The sequence below is a fragment of the Arvicanthis niloticus genome, chromosome 15 (assembly GCF_011762505.2).
Source record: "Arvicanthis niloticus isolate mArvNil1 chromosome 15, mArvNil1.pat.X, whole genome shotgun sequence".
Taxonomy (NCBI): Eukaryota; Metazoa; Chordata; class Mammalia; order Rodentia; family Muridae; genus Arvicanthis; species Arvicanthis niloticus.
This window is the reverse complement of record NC_047672.1, coordinates 62,152,681-62,169,808: the sequence shown is the minus strand read 5'-3', so window position 1 is coordinate 62,169,808 and position 17,128 is coordinate 62,152,681. Positions and strand designations below refer to the sequence as shown.

General features: G+C 38.7%; 1 protein-coding gene across 2 annotated transcripts in view; it reads right to left on the bottom strand.

Annotated features, from left to right (window-relative positions):
* The window catches only part of Abcb4 (ATP binding cassette subfamily B member 4), a 55,082-nt gene that overhangs the window by 28,310 nt on the left and 9,644 nt on the right, over positions 1–17,128 (bottom strand). The window contains exons 5-14 of one of the 2 annotated variants that reach the window (XM_034519161.2): positions 14,852–14,909; positions 13,548–13,739; positions 11,815–11,986; positions 10,375–10,499; positions 7,728–7,899; positions 5,204–5,317; positions 4,110–4,220; positions 3,788–3,913; positions 695–898; positions 106–276 (exon numbers count right to left, since the gene is read on the bottom strand). In XM_034519161.2, coding sequence (XP_034375052.1) covers positions 106–276; positions 695–898; positions 3,788–3,913; positions 4,110–4,220; positions 5,204–5,317; positions 7,728–7,899; positions 10,375–10,499; positions 11,815–11,986; positions 13,548–13,739; positions 14,852–14,909 — 1,445 coding nt within the window. Of the gene's footprint in view, positions 1–105; positions 277–694; positions 899–3,787; positions 3,914–4,109; positions 4,221–5,203; positions 5,318–7,727; positions 7,900–10,374; positions 10,500–11,814; positions 11,987–13,547; positions 13,740–14,851; positions 14,910–17,128 lie in introns of those variants that run through there. The other variant, XM_076913109.1, reaches the window with a different exon arrangement.

The window sequence follows — 17,128 nt, the reverse complement described above, 5'->3', positions numbered from 1 at the left end:
CTTTGGGTTTTATTTCTCAATCTAGACTCCAAAAGAACTGGCAAATGTCTGCAAAACAATTTGCTCCCTGTCCCCCACCCTGGGTGTTTACCTCCCAATACTGACCTTATCCAGAGCGGCCTGCACCTCAGCTTCACTTTCAGTGTCCAAGGCTGAGGTGGCCTCGTCCAGTAAGAGGATCTTGGGGTTGCGGACCAGGGCCCGGGCAATAGCGATTCTCTGTTTCTGTCCCCCACTTAGCTGTGCCCCTCTATCACCAACCAGGGTGTCAAATTTCTAAACAGAAAACCCAGAAAAGTTCTCGAAACATATTCATTCAATTTTACAGTGTTGGGGATCAAAGTCAAACAGGCCCTTGAGTGTGCTAGGCAAGCCCTCTACCACTAAGTTATATGTCAGCCTTCTTAAAGTATTTTAAATACAAAAGTATAGTTTTGTAGAAATAAATGAAGATAACTGAAGCTTTGACTCTTGTAGTATATCACAAAGCATAATAAATTAACACTGAATTGCAATAATTACCAACACATACTTATATTATTACATACAGAATATAGTCTGCAAGCCTTACCTGAACAATTTAAGGGATTTACCCAGCAAGGTTGAACAACATTGTAACCCAAACATTAACTTAGCCTTTGAAGCAAGAGCCCCGTCCCTTGTGTCTCAATTGTGATTTTAAGGGAGGCTTTACCTGAGGCAGTTTCATGATGAAGTCATAGGCATTGGCCTCTTTGACAGCTTTCTTTATCTCATCCATCGTTACGTTCCCACGGCCATAGCGGATATTTTCAGCGATCGTGGTAGAGAACAGTACCGGCTCTTGACTCACCACACCGATGACCTCCCTCAGACACCTGACATTAAAGTTCCGGATGTCCTGCCCATCAATGCTAATCTGAAAGAAAGAAGGATTTCCTAGTCAATATTTTAAACAACCTGATTTCTAAGGCACAACAGGTCTTTACTAGTATTGAATTCATTCAGAAGTTAGAAACAACAACTAGATAGTAATAAGCAGGAATAAAATAAAGCAACTATAATTTTCTGATATTTTCATATATATATATATGAAATATATATCTATATAATATATATATATATATATATATATATATATATATATATATATATATATCAGTCAAGAATGGATTACTGGTTATCCACCATAAGAAAATTTGGTTATATTAGTTAATTTTCATAGTGCTAAAAAAAATAACCCCAAGGCCTTTTGTATACTCAGGGAAGCACTCTCTCCCTGGGGCTTAGATAGGTTTTAGGCATGCCACTGTTTTTAATTTCCAACATTAAATTTAAGTTAAAATGTCCCCTTACCTATCTAGCCCACATGTATCTAGATGACACTTGGATGTTTTGCTCTGCTTAATGCACCATAATCTAATTTATCATTTCTTAGCTTTTATCCATTTGATATTTTCTTAATTGTTACAAGAGCAAAGAATCATTAAATTGAAAGACATGATTTGTGTTTCTATGTTAATATCAATTGCTTACCTGTAAATGACTAGTGTTTGCGGGCATTTATTCCTTGCTGAACAAAAGCTAAATAAATGACTATAAATGATTTACTAATAGACAACATCAGCAGAAATATACAATACATCTGCTTCATTTTACCTTGTTGAAACTGGGAACCTTTGCTCTTGTTTCATAATTAATGGATGTGAAGGAGAAGTTTATCTTTGCAATGCTGGTCATTTTTTAATTAAGTTTGTTCTTTGGCAATTTAATACATACATAATATACTTACATACACACATGTATACACACATACATACATACCCACATACACACAAGTACATATCAACATTCACACACACACACACATATATACCAACATACACACATACATGCATATACATATATACCCACATACACACACTTCCACATACACACACATATACCCCCATGCACACACATATACACACACATACACACACATACATACGAACACACACACATACACACACATACATACCAACACACACACATACATACACACACATACATATCAACATACACACACACATATATATATACCCCATGCACATACATACACACATACAAACACACACATACACATATTCTGTTTATTTTCACCCTTCCTTTAAGCACTATTAACTCTCCCTCCTTCCTACAAATCCTTTCCATAGCTCACGTCTTTTTGCTGTTTTTTGTTTGTTTGTTTGTTTAATCTACTGAGTTTAACCAAGACCATCTATGTGACTATGGGTCTGAAATATCTCTTAGAGCCTGGAAGGCTCATGGGGGTAAGGTATAGAAGTAAAGAAATGATTGCCCCTCTCCCAGTATCCACCATAACCAATTATTTAAGTGAACCATTTATCAAAAATATGTATTTATCCTCTCTTTTAAAAACGAATTGTTTAAGAATTTCGTACTTTGCGTTTTGATACATTTACCCTCTTGTCCCAACTCCTCCCAGACTCACCTCCCTCTCCACACCCACCAACTCTGGGTCCTCATTTAAGACACCTATGGAGTCCAACCCGTGTTGACTGCATACTCTTGGATGTGGTCATCCATCGGAGTGTGGAAGGTCTACCAAGGTCCACAAAGAAAAATAACTCTCTATGTTTATTCTAAAATCATTAGCTTGCTCATATCCTATAATAATCAGGGTTGCTTTCCTAGAGTTCATTAATTTCTTAAGTACTGAACCCTTAAGTGATCTAGGAAGGCCCAGCACACAGTGGGCCGTTCCACAGAGAAGGTGGTTCTGGGCTATAGAATGTAGCTGAGCGTGATGCAGAGGGAGTCAGCAAGCAAACTTCCTTCATGACTTCTGTTCCCAGCTCCTGCATGAGTTTCTGTCCTGACTTAATGATACCTACTTATAGGTATCATTAAGTCGAATAAACCCTTTTCTCTTCCAAGTGGCTTTTGGTTACAGTGTTTGTCAAAGCAGAAGGAAAGCTAAGGCCATTTGTAAAGTTGTGTTTTATAGTTGTTGACTAACATTGGAAAACTCAGTGTCCTTAAGGTGGGAGAACTGAAGAGTATAAACTGTGAGTCAGCACAGCTTATTTAGGATTGCAGTAGCACTGATCATAGTTCTCTATGGAAGAGAATGGCCTTCTTCGGAAACGTATTCTGACGTATGTGTGCGTTTAGAATGCATGTACAGGAAAGGAGAATAAATCAGGTGGGTCAAAATAAAAGTAATTAGTAGAGCTGTCTGAAGGGGGTGTGTGTTCCCTGCAAAAAAGACATTCTGACCTATTCTCAGACTCTCTGCACCTTCTAGAGATTCAGATTTCTCTGTGATATGCAATTATTTCTTTTAGAAGTTCCAAAGCTGAAGAAAATGATTATTTTGCTGAATTTAATTGCTGTTTTAGGGGATTTCTAGGGAGGGGAAATGGGGAAAGGGGATGGCATCTTAAATGTAAATAAAATATAAAATAAAATTTAAAAAAAAATTGCTGTTTTAAGATTTGTGACCCCTACGACCAGGCTGTCAAGAATAACTATATGGGATTTATTTGGGCAAATCAAACTCATTAGGAGAACCGTCTTAGTCTTTGGATAAGAGAAGAGTCCTTTCTAACTCCTGCTGTTTCAAGGCTTCCACTAAAGGCATTTGTCCACCCATCCAAAATACATCTTTCTCCAGATGCATCGCATCATAGTATACTCTTTCCAAAGTCAGACTCACCTATGGATTTATTTCGAAGGAAACACTTTCTAAGGGCCTGTTTCTGCCCAACTTCCTGTGTTGGGGAGCTTGGTTCTTCCCACTTACCGTACCCTCTGTCGGGTCGTAGAGCCTCTGCATCAGCTGCACAGTCGTGCTTTTCCCACAGCCACTGTTGCCGACCAGGGCCACTGTCTGTCCGCTCTTCACCTTCAGGTTGAGGCCCTTCAGGATCTGCAGAGACAAGTGAGGAAGAGTGCATTTCACGACAAAGCTCCAAGAAAGGAATAATTCAATTCTATTGAGAATTTAGAAAAGAAACATCAATTAAGAGATTAGCTCCAATAGGACAAAGTATATAAATATCAAAGGAATCAGACTCTATTGGGAAGATCAACGTAAGCTAGAAAATTAGTGTTGCTGACAGTACCTTGATATTAGCCCGGGATGGATAGGAAAAGTGAACATCACTGAACTCCAGGTCTCCTTTGATGCTGTCTGGTTTGTGTCCTCTCTCTGAAAAACTGTCAATTTTAGGATTCTAAATAAAACAAAATTCAATGACTATTTTATCAAATAAGCAGTTGTATTTTTTAAGGAATAGGGTGCATTAAATTCTAAAAATAAAGCTTGGAGTAGCATAATCTCCTTCATGTGAGAGAACACACAGTGAACATGTGGGATATGTGTATGCGTGTATATGTGCACACATGCATGTGTGTCTGCATGCATGTCAGTAGACATGTATATGTGCATGTATGTGTGTATACATCTGTATGATTTACTAAAACATTTTTTCTGAAAATGCATAGGAAATATTCATTTTATTTTATGCAATACTTTATTTCCAGATTCCAGCATATATTCATAAATTTTATAAATGTCAGCTATACATGTTTAGACAAATAACAAAAACATGTTAGATAAGTACAGTTATTTCTGCCTTTAGTGAAACTTATCTCTTCCTAAACAATAAATAGAATTGGTCAAGAAGATGGATTGAACGATGAACACAGTATCATTTAGGAACCTTGTAAACTTCCAATACATTTAGAATTCAAAATTATATCTACTTCTATAATTGCAGTTTCCAACTTTGAACTTTACTGTGTAAATGCAATGACATGTTTAGTATGTACATCTTTTCATTTCCAGTGTAGTCAGTTCAATTTATTCAATGTAGTTGATTTAAGGCTAGGAAGAAGAGCAAACCTCATGGCAAAACTCACTGTTACATTGGTCCTATATACCATTTATCCATTTTTTCCCCTCCTCTATTCTGTATAGAAATCATAATCTGGCTATTACACATAAGGGAGGTAAACATGGAAAAGAAGCACCTTTATCCTACACTATAGTAATAGTCACACTCAAGTGACGTGGGTGCTATTACATTGTCAAATAAATGTGTAGAGTTTCCTGTTGTTACAGTGTATCTTACTAAATAACTTAATACACTTGATTTGACACTCAATTATCAACACCACCATGACTCCCTCAGCTTTCAGACAATGAAAGACTTACATTATCAATAATGTCAAAGATCACGTACGCTGCTCCTCTCGCATTGGCAAAAGCATCAATGCAGGGGGCAGCCTGCCCCACACTGAAAGCCCCAATGAGGATTGAGAAGAAGACCTGAGCAAAAGAGTTAGGAACAGAACATCATCACCTGAGTTAGAGCTTGCTTGAAATAGAATATATGAAGGACCGAATTTAGGATTTATTGGACACTTAGTAACTTTTATTTCTTATTGAGAAATAATATTTTTACTTCTTTATGGGACACACTGTGATAATTTGATGCATGTATACAATTAGTGTGGTAAGACCCCCATCATCTTGCTAAAAATAAAATTGCTTCAGTAAAGAGCAAAATTTATAAGAATTAACACAGCATTCATTACCTAAGTATGTTTATTTTATTTCCCTTTCTATGCATCAAAAATAAGTTTTGTTTAGTCTGCCAAACTATTTGTTTCTTTTTTCCCCTGATCACATGTAGGCATTAGTCATAGAGACTTCTGGAATCTACTTCACTAGCTCTGAGGCTAATGTCACCGGAGAAAGGATCCTCCCATTAGTGTTTCCTTAAGTTCTTTATCACTTTCTCCAACTCTGCAAGGAATTGTACAAAAAGTTCAATAGGAAACATATAGATTTTTGCCCCATGTGGTTTTCCTTTAAAAGGCTATTATAGGTTTATATATGGTCAGATGAACGGAAGTTTAACACTTCACTTTATATTTTAAAAACAGGGTATCTTCCTGTAGTCTGTCATGGTCTGGAACTCATTATAGCCTCCATTCTCCAGCCCCAGCCTCCTGTGTTGAGTCTAAAGATGTGCATTACCATTTCTGGTCAGTTCATTCATTTATAAACACAAAGTTATGATCGTTTTGTGTAGCACACAAACCAACACATTTCATGTCTGTTTCATTGGAACATAAACTGATATATAAATCCAATACAGTTTCAAGAAACCAGATTAACTTATAATTTATATAATATATAATTTAAGAAAAATATAGGAGAAGAGAAATTATCCTTTTCCCTCAGGTGTGGTAAAATTTCTACATATATTTATGGTCTCTGAAACAACAGTGGCATACGTGTTTACAAAAGCCTAAATGCATTCCATTATCTATCTCTTATCTCAATATAAATAAGAATCAATGGGAAAAATTTCTCAATGGAAGTAGATGTTAAGACATTAATGCAATGATGTCATAGCCACTTATGTAGGGGCCTTGCCAGTTGCCTTATCTTGAAAGTTACTTTCAGCCCTGTGACACAGAATTCATGTACCCATGCTATAAACGTGGACAAATTTGTCCTGCAAGGTTAATGGCAAAGGTTAACACCACCTCCCTTATTTACAAAACATCAGGAGGAAATGTGGAAGTGAAAGCATGTGGTGAGCCACCACAGTGCCAGCCAGAGAAGAGCAGGAACTCAGGAGACTCAGCTGTTACCAACAGCCTCCAACCTTCACCCGGGCCTGGTAAGGCCACTGTAAGGCTCATTGTGAGATTTAAGTTCCCATTTGAAGAAAGTTCAAGGACCAAATTATATTTAGAATTTTCATTTTGAAAGAATCAAGTGCAACTTTAAAGGTTTCTGTTTAAATGATTCGTACTGACCAACCCCAATATGGAAGATGGTCCCAAAATGTCACTGGTTCATAGAAAAGATCTCCAAAGATCTACACAGTATGACCTAAGTTTGGGAAGAGAAAAACATACATATCTGGAAAACACATATCAAAAATCACCACCAAGTATACATGGGTTCTTAGAATATAAGTAATTTAAAATTTAAAAGTTTTTATTTTAGTCATTAGTATAATCCAAATGTATTATTTTCACAATCACGTTGTGAGTGTATCTACATTTTTATATAGACAAATGAACTAACATAAATTTTCTTTTCCATTTTAAAAAGCTTCATGATGTATGAATTGAACTCTCTTTTACATAATGACCTATCTATAATAACAAGTGTAAACTTTCTCCTACAGTTAAACTCAACAAGAGAATAAGGGTAATTCTAATATGTACTCTTCTAATCGTAAGTGCTTTCCATTTTATTTCTCTTTGTATATATATGTGTATTTCTGCAGTGGTCAAACCACATGCTATTATCTTGTGCCCACTCACCATTACAATTTGACTTGCATGTTCTAGAATGCCAGCTCTATCCACAGGACAGCAAAGATCAAACCTACAATCACAACTTTCCCTTCCAAAAGAAGAAAGATGGAAAAAGAGCAGACAGGAGATAGAGAGCTGGCTCAGGGTTAAGAATGCATACTGCTCTCACAGTGACCTGAGTTTGGTTCCTTGTACCTATGGCAGGTGGCTCACAACCTTCCGTAACTCCAGCTCCAGGGGGATCCTACACCTACCTCTGGCTTCCACAGGCACCTTCACTTATAGCCTACCCTTCCACAAAAACTTGATACCAAAACTAAGTCTTATAAAAAAGGAAGACAAGGTAGGTGGAGAACAATCCCAGATTTCTCATAATTATTAGTAGTATTACTTACTGTCATTGCATTTCCAATCGTATATTCTTTTGATATAACCAGAGTGGATCCATACCAGAAGGCCAGTGCATAGGATGCATATATTAACAAGAAGGCAATGCCCATGGAGATGTTGGCTGAGATAGCCTTTTTAATTCCAATCTTTTTGGCATTTTCTAAATGTTTCTGGTACCTACCGGAAAGACAAAGAGGGAAATGTTATAGTGAGAATAACACTTCAAACTTAACCATAATCACCCCCTACTCAGTATGGGGTTAAGGATGAAAGCCATGAAATGAAGGTAATAAGCTCATGAGGAGTCCAGTGTCCTAGGAATTGACCTTGTTCAGAATTAGTGCTCAGGAGAACAGACCTAAGCCTGCTCCTGCCTGGGCTGGCTCATCTCCTTTAAACTCTACTGTACTAACTAGTGTTTTCATGGCTGTCCCGGAATTGAAGCCTCAGTCCTGGGATACAAAGGATCTTCCTGTCAGAATTAAGGCAGAGGAAAACAAACAAACAAAAAAAAAACCCAAACCAACCCAGGGGGCTATTATAGACTCTTTAGTGGTTATATTCATAACTGAGGCCCATGTTTTTCTCTCTTAGAAAAGAAAAATTTCCCCAGGTTGCTCTTCTGGGTAAGGGACAGAATCCCACATGTTCTTATATATAAGCCATGGGCTTCTTGCTTTACAAACTGTCATCAATTGCCAAGCTAGGTAAACGGTAGTAAATATCACAAGAGATATGGGTCTTTCTTAATTTTTTTTTTTTTCGAGACAGGGTTTCTCTGTGTAGTCCTGGCTGTCCTGGAACTCACTCTGTAGACCAGAATGGCCTCGAACTCAGAAATCCACATGCCTCTGCCTCCCAAGTGCTGGGATTAAAGGCGTGTGCCACCACCGCCCGGCTTAATTTTTTTTTAAAAAATTAAGTTTCATTGTCTGAGATATGGAGGAAAAAATTCTACTAACTAACACCTATTTAGGAAGACAACCATGAGGCTGATAGAAAATTATGAAGTATAGTAAGCATTCTGACAGGCACATAGTTGGAAAATTAGATATTCTTGTTCCTGTCTTCCTTGTCATACTAGAATATCACCTCTTCTTGTATTTTGTTTATCCTATTACCATCTTAAATTTGGAATAAAATTTTAGTATTTGAATATTTTAAACTTATATTGCTTGCTTCCACAATTATACATATACATATATATATTCACAAAGCTTTAGAATGATTTTACCAAATTAATTTTTTTTACATTAAGTTAAATCAATTCTACTCTCCCATGCTAGATTCAAAGAGTGTAGAAATTTCAATGTTGACACCCTAAAATTATGGAAAGAAATCATATGGGTCTACAAAGAAACTCTGGGGGGGGGTAAGACCATATAAATTAGAGAATTTCTTTTTATCAAAACTCCCCAGGAACAGCACTGCATTTTAGTTAAACCAAACGGAACATGGGAGTTCGTTGGTTGTGTTTTCAAATGTGTGCTGCCACACAGAAAGGCTTCTCTAACTGCCTTTCAGCATCCGGGTCTTTGGGGTACTTCCCTCCACTGTGAGTCCTGCTTTCGTGGAGGAGAGCTGTATCTGAGGAGACAGCCTGTGTGCCACATCCAATGCTGTGATTACTGCTGGGTGGTGGTGCTTCCAGGTGCATGCAGCAGCAAGATTGACATGTGACCCTGTGTGACACAGTGGTCCTGAGAGTGGGCATGCTGTAATTACCTTCTCTTGGGTAATGGAGCGGCATGATTACACCGACATCCTGAGGTCCAACTGAGGGTTAGTGTGGTCTGTGTGGACTATTGTGTACAGGAAGCAGCAGGGAGAAAGAAAACAAGGAAGAAGTTAGAGAACCAGAAACATGTTGCCTTTGAAGAGGGGTAAAGAACAGAAAAATAGAAAATGAAATGGAAGGAATCAAAGAAACTTTGCATTTAATGCTAGAAACTTCGGAGAGAATTTTCAGAGATTATTTTGGAGAGTTGTGGGTATCAAAAATCTCACACATAAAGAAGGTTTTTTTTTTTTAATGTGGGGTCATATTTCAATTATATCAGGGGAGATTATTTTAATGAGAAAATGGCTGATTTATACACATGTTCGTTTATCCCCAAAGTCATTGAGATACACATAATAACCATGTACAGCCCTTTATCAATTCTATCTCAATGAAGTTGCTTCTGTTTGTGCTGTCGCGTTGTTTAAGCATTTGCCCATGTCATCAAGCACATGGCCGTTGAGAAAAGCTGGCACCAAGGCAGAAAGGCAGGTGGGGAACTCTGTCTTGTTCTTACAGAGACCCACACAGCCCCACAGAAAATTTTGAATTGTGACTAGGAAATGCACGTCTCGGGGTTTTTCTCTTCTGTGTTCCAGTTTGGAACCTTTTAAACACTTAGAAATGCTTTTCTGACAGGTAAGTCCCTAGGAATCATGGGGCCTCTAATGGAGTTTGTAGAACACGTGAGGTTGAGAATCGCCAGTCAGAGCCTGGCAAGCCACGGGCAGCAGCAGGAAAGGACACTTGTCGCATGTGGGGGAGGGGTTACTATTGGGAGAGGAGAAAGTAGTAAACACATACCACAAAAGAATGAATGAAACCATATAAAAGTGGATTCTCTGAACCACCAGATAGAGAAACTTCCTGACCTTTCTAGCTCTTTGTTCTGGCCTCCAAAAGCTATCACGGTCCTGATGGCTCCCAGAGCCTCTTCAGCCACAGCACCTGCTTTTGCATATGCAGCTAGTTCTTTGTCACTAAACGTTGAGAGTATCTGTGCAGGAGAGAAACAGTCATGACGTTTGCATGGAGAGAGAAAGGATAAAAGGCAATCTGCATAAAGCTGTAATACCCATCTCCCCATCTAAACATTTAGTGATGTACGCTTTACATCCTTAAATGTGCACCTCCTACAAAGGCTACATCTGAGCTTCCCAAGTCATCAGGGAAAGGAAAACCAGACATAAATCTCTAAGTAGTGTATTTGGGAATTGTGACAAATTCCATCACTCTCATACCTTTTATCTGCCAACTATGAAGTTAGATAAGATAAAACACCTTAAAGGGTTAATTATACTTTCCTTTATCATGTCATAATATAGTGTGTGTATAACATGTGCATATATTCTTGTATGTGAAAGTACATGTGTGTAAAAGAATATTAATAATAAAAATTTTCAATATTATATCTTATTCCGAGTTGAGCATTCACCTTTCTTAAAGATAGTCTCTCAACTGGCCTAGAGCTCACTGGTTAGGGTACACTAGTTTAATAGCAACCCCTGGGGACCTGACTACAAGCTGCCTGACCAACACTGGTTTTATAAACTTGAAACATCAGACCTGGGGATTTTTCAAAATTTGGATTCTAGGGATCTAATTCAAATCTTCATTCTTGCAAGGTAAGTACCTTATTGGCTGAGTTATCTCCCCAGGCCTATGTCACAAATTTTAATCATGATGAAAATGATACTTTCAAACTTATTAATAGGAATTCTATTAGATAATAGAATGGTTAAACAAGATGGCACAGGAGAAAAAAAATCAAAACAAAAGAGATACAAGTATTTAACTAAGTGGCTCTTCACACTCAGATTATACAAGAATAGCCAGCATAATTGCTCAACTCTGAAGCACTGGTTCCAGGAAATATAATTTTTTATGTATGTATTACACATATGCAAAACTTATATGTAAAATTTCAAGAATGAGATATAATTGTTATGGTAAACAAGACCCCTACCCCATTTAAATGTTTTGTATTTGTTCAGTCATTTGGAGGGCTGTGTTTTTAACTTGTGTTCTCTTAAGGAAAAATATGGCCATACATGTCATTTCATACACCACATCAGAAGATCTACTCAAGGACATAACAGCGAAACTAAGAATTGTGATTAGAGCGAGAACTGTAGTGTTTGGACTCATGCAAGACAATAATTTTTATATCAAAGCTCTATGTGAATGAAACATTCCTGGGCGTGGCTTCCACTGACACTGAGCGTGCATCTGAGCAGGCAGTAGCACTCTGCACACACAAAGCAACTGTCTCTGTGGGTTAGCACACACAAGCGTGCCTGCGTTTCACAGACCTTTGCCCAAACAGCTGTGGAGAGCCCCAGGATGGGGCTGATAGCCATGATCACAAGGGTGAGCTTCCATCCTCTGATGAACCCCACTATGAATCCTGCAAAAAACGTGGCCATTGCTTGAAAGAACATTCCAACCTTGTCACCAATTCCTTCACTGATTTTGGAGATGTCACTAAAAAAGATCACAGCTAAGTGGTTACAGGCAGGAGGTCTTCAGTCAGAAGGTGAAGTAGACATTTAATAAACACATAGACAAGAAAAGCATCCCCCTTCTACTGTAAACCTTTTACAGAGTCTTAGGCTCTTGGATATTTTCCCATGAAAATACTACACAAAGGAAACTCGGGATTAGTTCATGCTTCTAAGAAGTTAATGTCACTGAAGCTGATTCTACGGAATTAGTTAATCTTATTACAGTAGCATTAATGTTGCACACATGAATGAATTTGTTTAAAAGAAGGAATTAGGAAAGGTATTATGACAGTCAAAGGCAAAAAAGTACCATTCTTAATTGAACATCATTTATCCAGAATATACATATATGTATACATATATATCATATATATGTGTATATACATATACACATACATATATATGTAATTCTTTCTCCTGCCCTTCTTCCTACCTGTCCTTACTCCCTCCTTCCTTCCCTCCTTTCTTTTCTCTCTCCTTTCCTCTTTTTGAGACAAGGTCTTTCTATATAGCCAAGGCTTGCTTTGAATCTTTGACCATTGTCTCTTAGCATTCCATAGGTCAGCCCCCTGGAGTGCTGGGTCAGAGCTCTGGGCCACCACAGCCAGTACATGAAGCTTTCTGTGAGCACTGTGCTGATTAAAAAAATGAAATTCAGCTTTTTCCATTTAAGCAGCTCCGTTGGTAACGTGTATACAGATATGTCACAGTCCAAAAAGCCTATACATTAGAACCAACTCCTGGTTCTACGTATCTCAGATATTCAACCTGTACCCTTGTTTTTGTTCTCACTATTAGTGTGACTGTAGTGTGATCATCCAAAGTCCTATATGTTACTTCAGCTCACACTTTCCCAGGGCTGCCATTCTGTCCGAGTGAAAGCTAAAACTTTTGGTAAGGCATGGAAGTCCTAATTGCCTTCATTTTCTCTCCCTTTCTGACCTCCTCTGCTCATGTGCCAGAATGCCAAAGGTTTATCACCATCTCCCCCTACTGGAAAAAAATGCCAAGAAGACAGGGCTCCTTGCTTTGCTCATATTCCAAGCTCCCAGGAGGACAGTCAGCTTGTAATAGACCCTTAATACTTGTTTAGTAAGTGAACATCAACACTTACTAAAGTAAGTCTCTTTGCAATCAAGGCAACCATTTGCTCATCCATTCAACCATCTTTACTTAGGGTCTAGCGCCTGTCAGGCTTGCAGCAAGCTCCATGAAAGATAAACGGGCATAAAACATGCACTTAGTCCTCAAATAGTGAGAGAGACAGAGAGAAAGAGAAAGAGGTGGGGGGACCCTAACAAATGGAAACATGCTGTGGCACAAGCTGTAGGGGCTTCTAGAAATGACTATCATATATATATATATATATATATATATATATATATATATATATATATATATTTTTTTTTTTTTTTTTTCAACTCATGACTAATGCTTAAAGTAGTAATGTAATGTTGCCTCAAAGCTCTCTTCCCTTGGTGATTTTCACACAGTGCTTCATTTCCTCATCAAAGTGTGACGTTAACAACATACATACATACTCTGTCAGCCGTGTGTTGAGTTCAGTGGTGCCCTTGATGTCAAACCAGCCCATTTCTTGTCGGAGGATGGCATGAAAAAATTTTTGCCTGATTTTCTTTATTTGTCGGCCAGCTGCCAAAGTCCAGAATGAGACTTGGACATAGGCAGCCACAAGAACTCCACCTCCTAGTCCCGAATAGTAGTATGCATATCTGGAAAATAATTGGGAAGGCACTTTTGTCTCTTTGTTTCGTTTTGAGACAGGGTCTCCTTGTATAGATCAGGATGGCCTTGAACTCATTCTGTAGCCCAGATGGAGACCAGCCCTTGACCCTTCTGCCTCAGCTTCCCGAGATATCAGGCATACCAGCTAGACAGGCTCTTGGGGAGAAAGTTCAGAATTGGAAATTGGTTCAATTTGCTAAACAGATCACAAACACAGAGGGCATTATCACAAATATACATCCATTTTTTCTCTCTTCTTAAATGGCAAGATGATTGCTGTGTGACAGAAAACCTGTTTGCCTGAAACGCCACAATGAAAGCACAAACAATTGTGACTATGTAAAAACGGTGTCAGTGGTTCATTTTTAATCGGTGACAATTTTTATAACTGTAGCCTGGGCTTGAATGGTGAAAGTGTGTCTACCACCACCACACAGCAAACAGCAGTAGACATTCAAACTGAGTAAAATGGTTCTGTGTGTGAAGTTTTCCAATATTTTTAATAAAAAAAAAAAAACCATTCTATTTGGCAGGCTCAAACTTTTAAAATTCATTTTATAAAAACTTAATAAATTCAAATAGATTTGGAACAGAAGTGCAGCTAATTGAGTAGGCGGTGTCCTAAATCTAATCTGCTTTTATACACTATTTTCAACTAGCCTCTCTGGCCTGCTTTTGTGGGCAGAAAGCCCTGTTCAGTCAGTAAAAGCAATTAAAATGCAACCATATGCAATCATTGTGCCACAGGCTTCTGAGGTTTCTGTCAGGAAGACTGGAAGGGCTGTGGATGCCTTCGATGTGCTGAAATCAAAGTGACAAAATGGGAATAAAGATAGTAAGTAACTGTTTTATTAATTTTATTAAAGCAACATTACTATGGTTACAGAAGAACACCTGTTGATAGTGATCATATGCAATTGAAAGGCCACGAGGAAAGAGACTTTCTTGAATCTGGGGGTGGGGGGCACAAATGATAAGAGGAGGTGGCTCTGGGGAAAGAAGTCGGGTGTGTTATATATTCTCACAGCTCTGTAGTTTGAGACCGTTTTTAAATGGAATGTTAAAAGTAGTTCACAATATATACATAAACACAAATTACCTAGTCATTTCTTCTTCCAGAATTCTTCCTGGATTTAGCATTGACAATGAAAAATTCACTAAATAAAAACAAAAAAAGGTCATTTTTAAAAAGAGGGACTATTAATGGGAATTGCTGTGTTTAAAAAAACTCTGTTAAGAATATAACTATGTGAACAGTATGTAGAAGATGCTGCAGTTCAGTTTCTCACAGAAAACTTTTTTTTTTTTTTTCACCCAAGGGTACTTCTCAGTTCACTGAAACACCTAAACACTGAAGTGTTTAGGTCCAGCTGGGGGAGACAAGCTCGGGTTCTACCTCATCCGCATACTCTTGGGCCTACGCCCTTTCCTAAGGCAGCGTGGATGGGTGAGCAAAGGTGGAGACCCAGAGGTCGGAATGGAGACTATCAGATTTGGTGGACACTGTTATTTTCTTAATGGCTCAAAAGACTTGCCTTTGTAATTTTTTACTTGTGCCGTTTTCTTCCATGCCCTACAATGTGAGGGAAATCCCAGATTGCTTCTATTGCAAAAGAAGAAAATGCCAGCTGAGTGTCTCAGAAATAAGCCACAGGATCCCTGCTAACTAGTCAAGCCCTACCGTGCATCATTAATGGCACTGGGTATGTGCGCATTTGGCAGCATTAACTGAAAAGAACCAGACTAATTATTGTGAGCTAATGGGATAAAAAAAATGTCAGCAAGATTTTCTTAGTTTTCATGTTTAAATGACAACTACTATTCATTGGATGTTTGTTAAATGCCAGGCTCTGTTCTGAACACTTCACGCGCATTTATTTAGCTTTTGTAACAACAATAATGAGGTAAGAATATCTCAGAAAGTTTTACTTTGCGGAAAATGGAAGCGAAGCGGAGAAGCGGAGAGAAATAGACGAGTCGAAAACCACACAGCTAGCAAGTAGCCAATGTGCCGTAGGACCAGGCGTGTGCCCTTTGCTCTCAGCTTATTCTCTGCTTCATTGATCTGTGTGGCGATGACTTATTTCCACTTTAAAAACTTACACAAAATGAAGGGGGAAAGTAAGCATCATCTATTTACAGTATTTGTGAAGTAACTAGATAAAATATTCCTGAGGCATGGTTGAACAAGGACAAGACAGGCACTTCCCGTTCTCGGGGGTCCTCTTCCTTTACCGGTTTATCCTGGGCAAATGGCCCAGGGGTCATGTTTTCTTACTGCTGTGTAGCTGTGTGCCCTTCTTATCTTTCTCCAAAGGAAGATAAAAGGTTGAAATTTACTTTAAACTTAAATCGCGTCAGGGTCAGTTGCCCAGAGTGCAGCCGGAGTTCAGTGCATATTATTGTGGTTTTTTTTCCCTACTGATGTGAAAGGCTTCTGCTTAGCGGTCGACTCTTTGAGGAATCCATTCATTTTATTTCTCTTCTAATCAGTTCTGTGGGCCCTTCCCCTTCCTAATACTAGAACATGGAGAATCGGACTATGTCTGGATTGAGAGGCAGCTGCGGAATTTGTAGAAATCACTAGGCATTTCTCTCCCTGAATCTAGAAATTAGGTGAAATCTTAAATTTTTATCTGTTCCAATCCTTACCTTTTAAATCTCTCCACGAGGATAACACAAATCAATGAACACCCTGCTCCCCCCACCCCACCCCTCACCCCCGTCTACCCCTGTGTGTGCACCCCTGAAAATATGAATCTATGAGTATTTCATATCCTACCTACTCCTTCCCATGAGGCCCAGGCCGAGAAGGGCAGTATAATTATGGACAGGAACCTCTTCTTGAGGCTGCCAGGATGTCCAGTGTCCCAGGTGACTGGACACCGTCAGACTCCCGGAAGAGTCAGGGAATTGGACATTTGCAAAGAGTCTGGACCCATCGTTGTCAGATGCCACTTAAAATGAGTGCCTTATAAAAAGTCCCGGTTGATCATTTAGTTTGGTCTTTAAAAAGTTGGCCGGGCGGTGGTGGCGCACGCCTTTAATCCCAGCACTTGGGAGGCAGAGGCAGACGGATTTCTGAGTTCCAGGCCAGCCTGGTCTACAGAGTGAGCTCCAGGAACAGCCAGGGCTACACAGAGAAACCCTGTCTCAAAAAACAACAAAAACAAAAAAAAAGTTATTGGGAACTCTGAAAATAAAATACTTCCCAGATCTTACCCAAACCCAAGCACACCAGTCTGTCTCACTGATTTACAATGTCCCAGTTGATTCTACTGGGACAGGATGTCTCGGAGACCGCTAACCCGATCTCTTCCACAACATGAAAATGGGGGATGCTTAAAGCTGCGTTTTCAATTTAGAGAAATCCTGT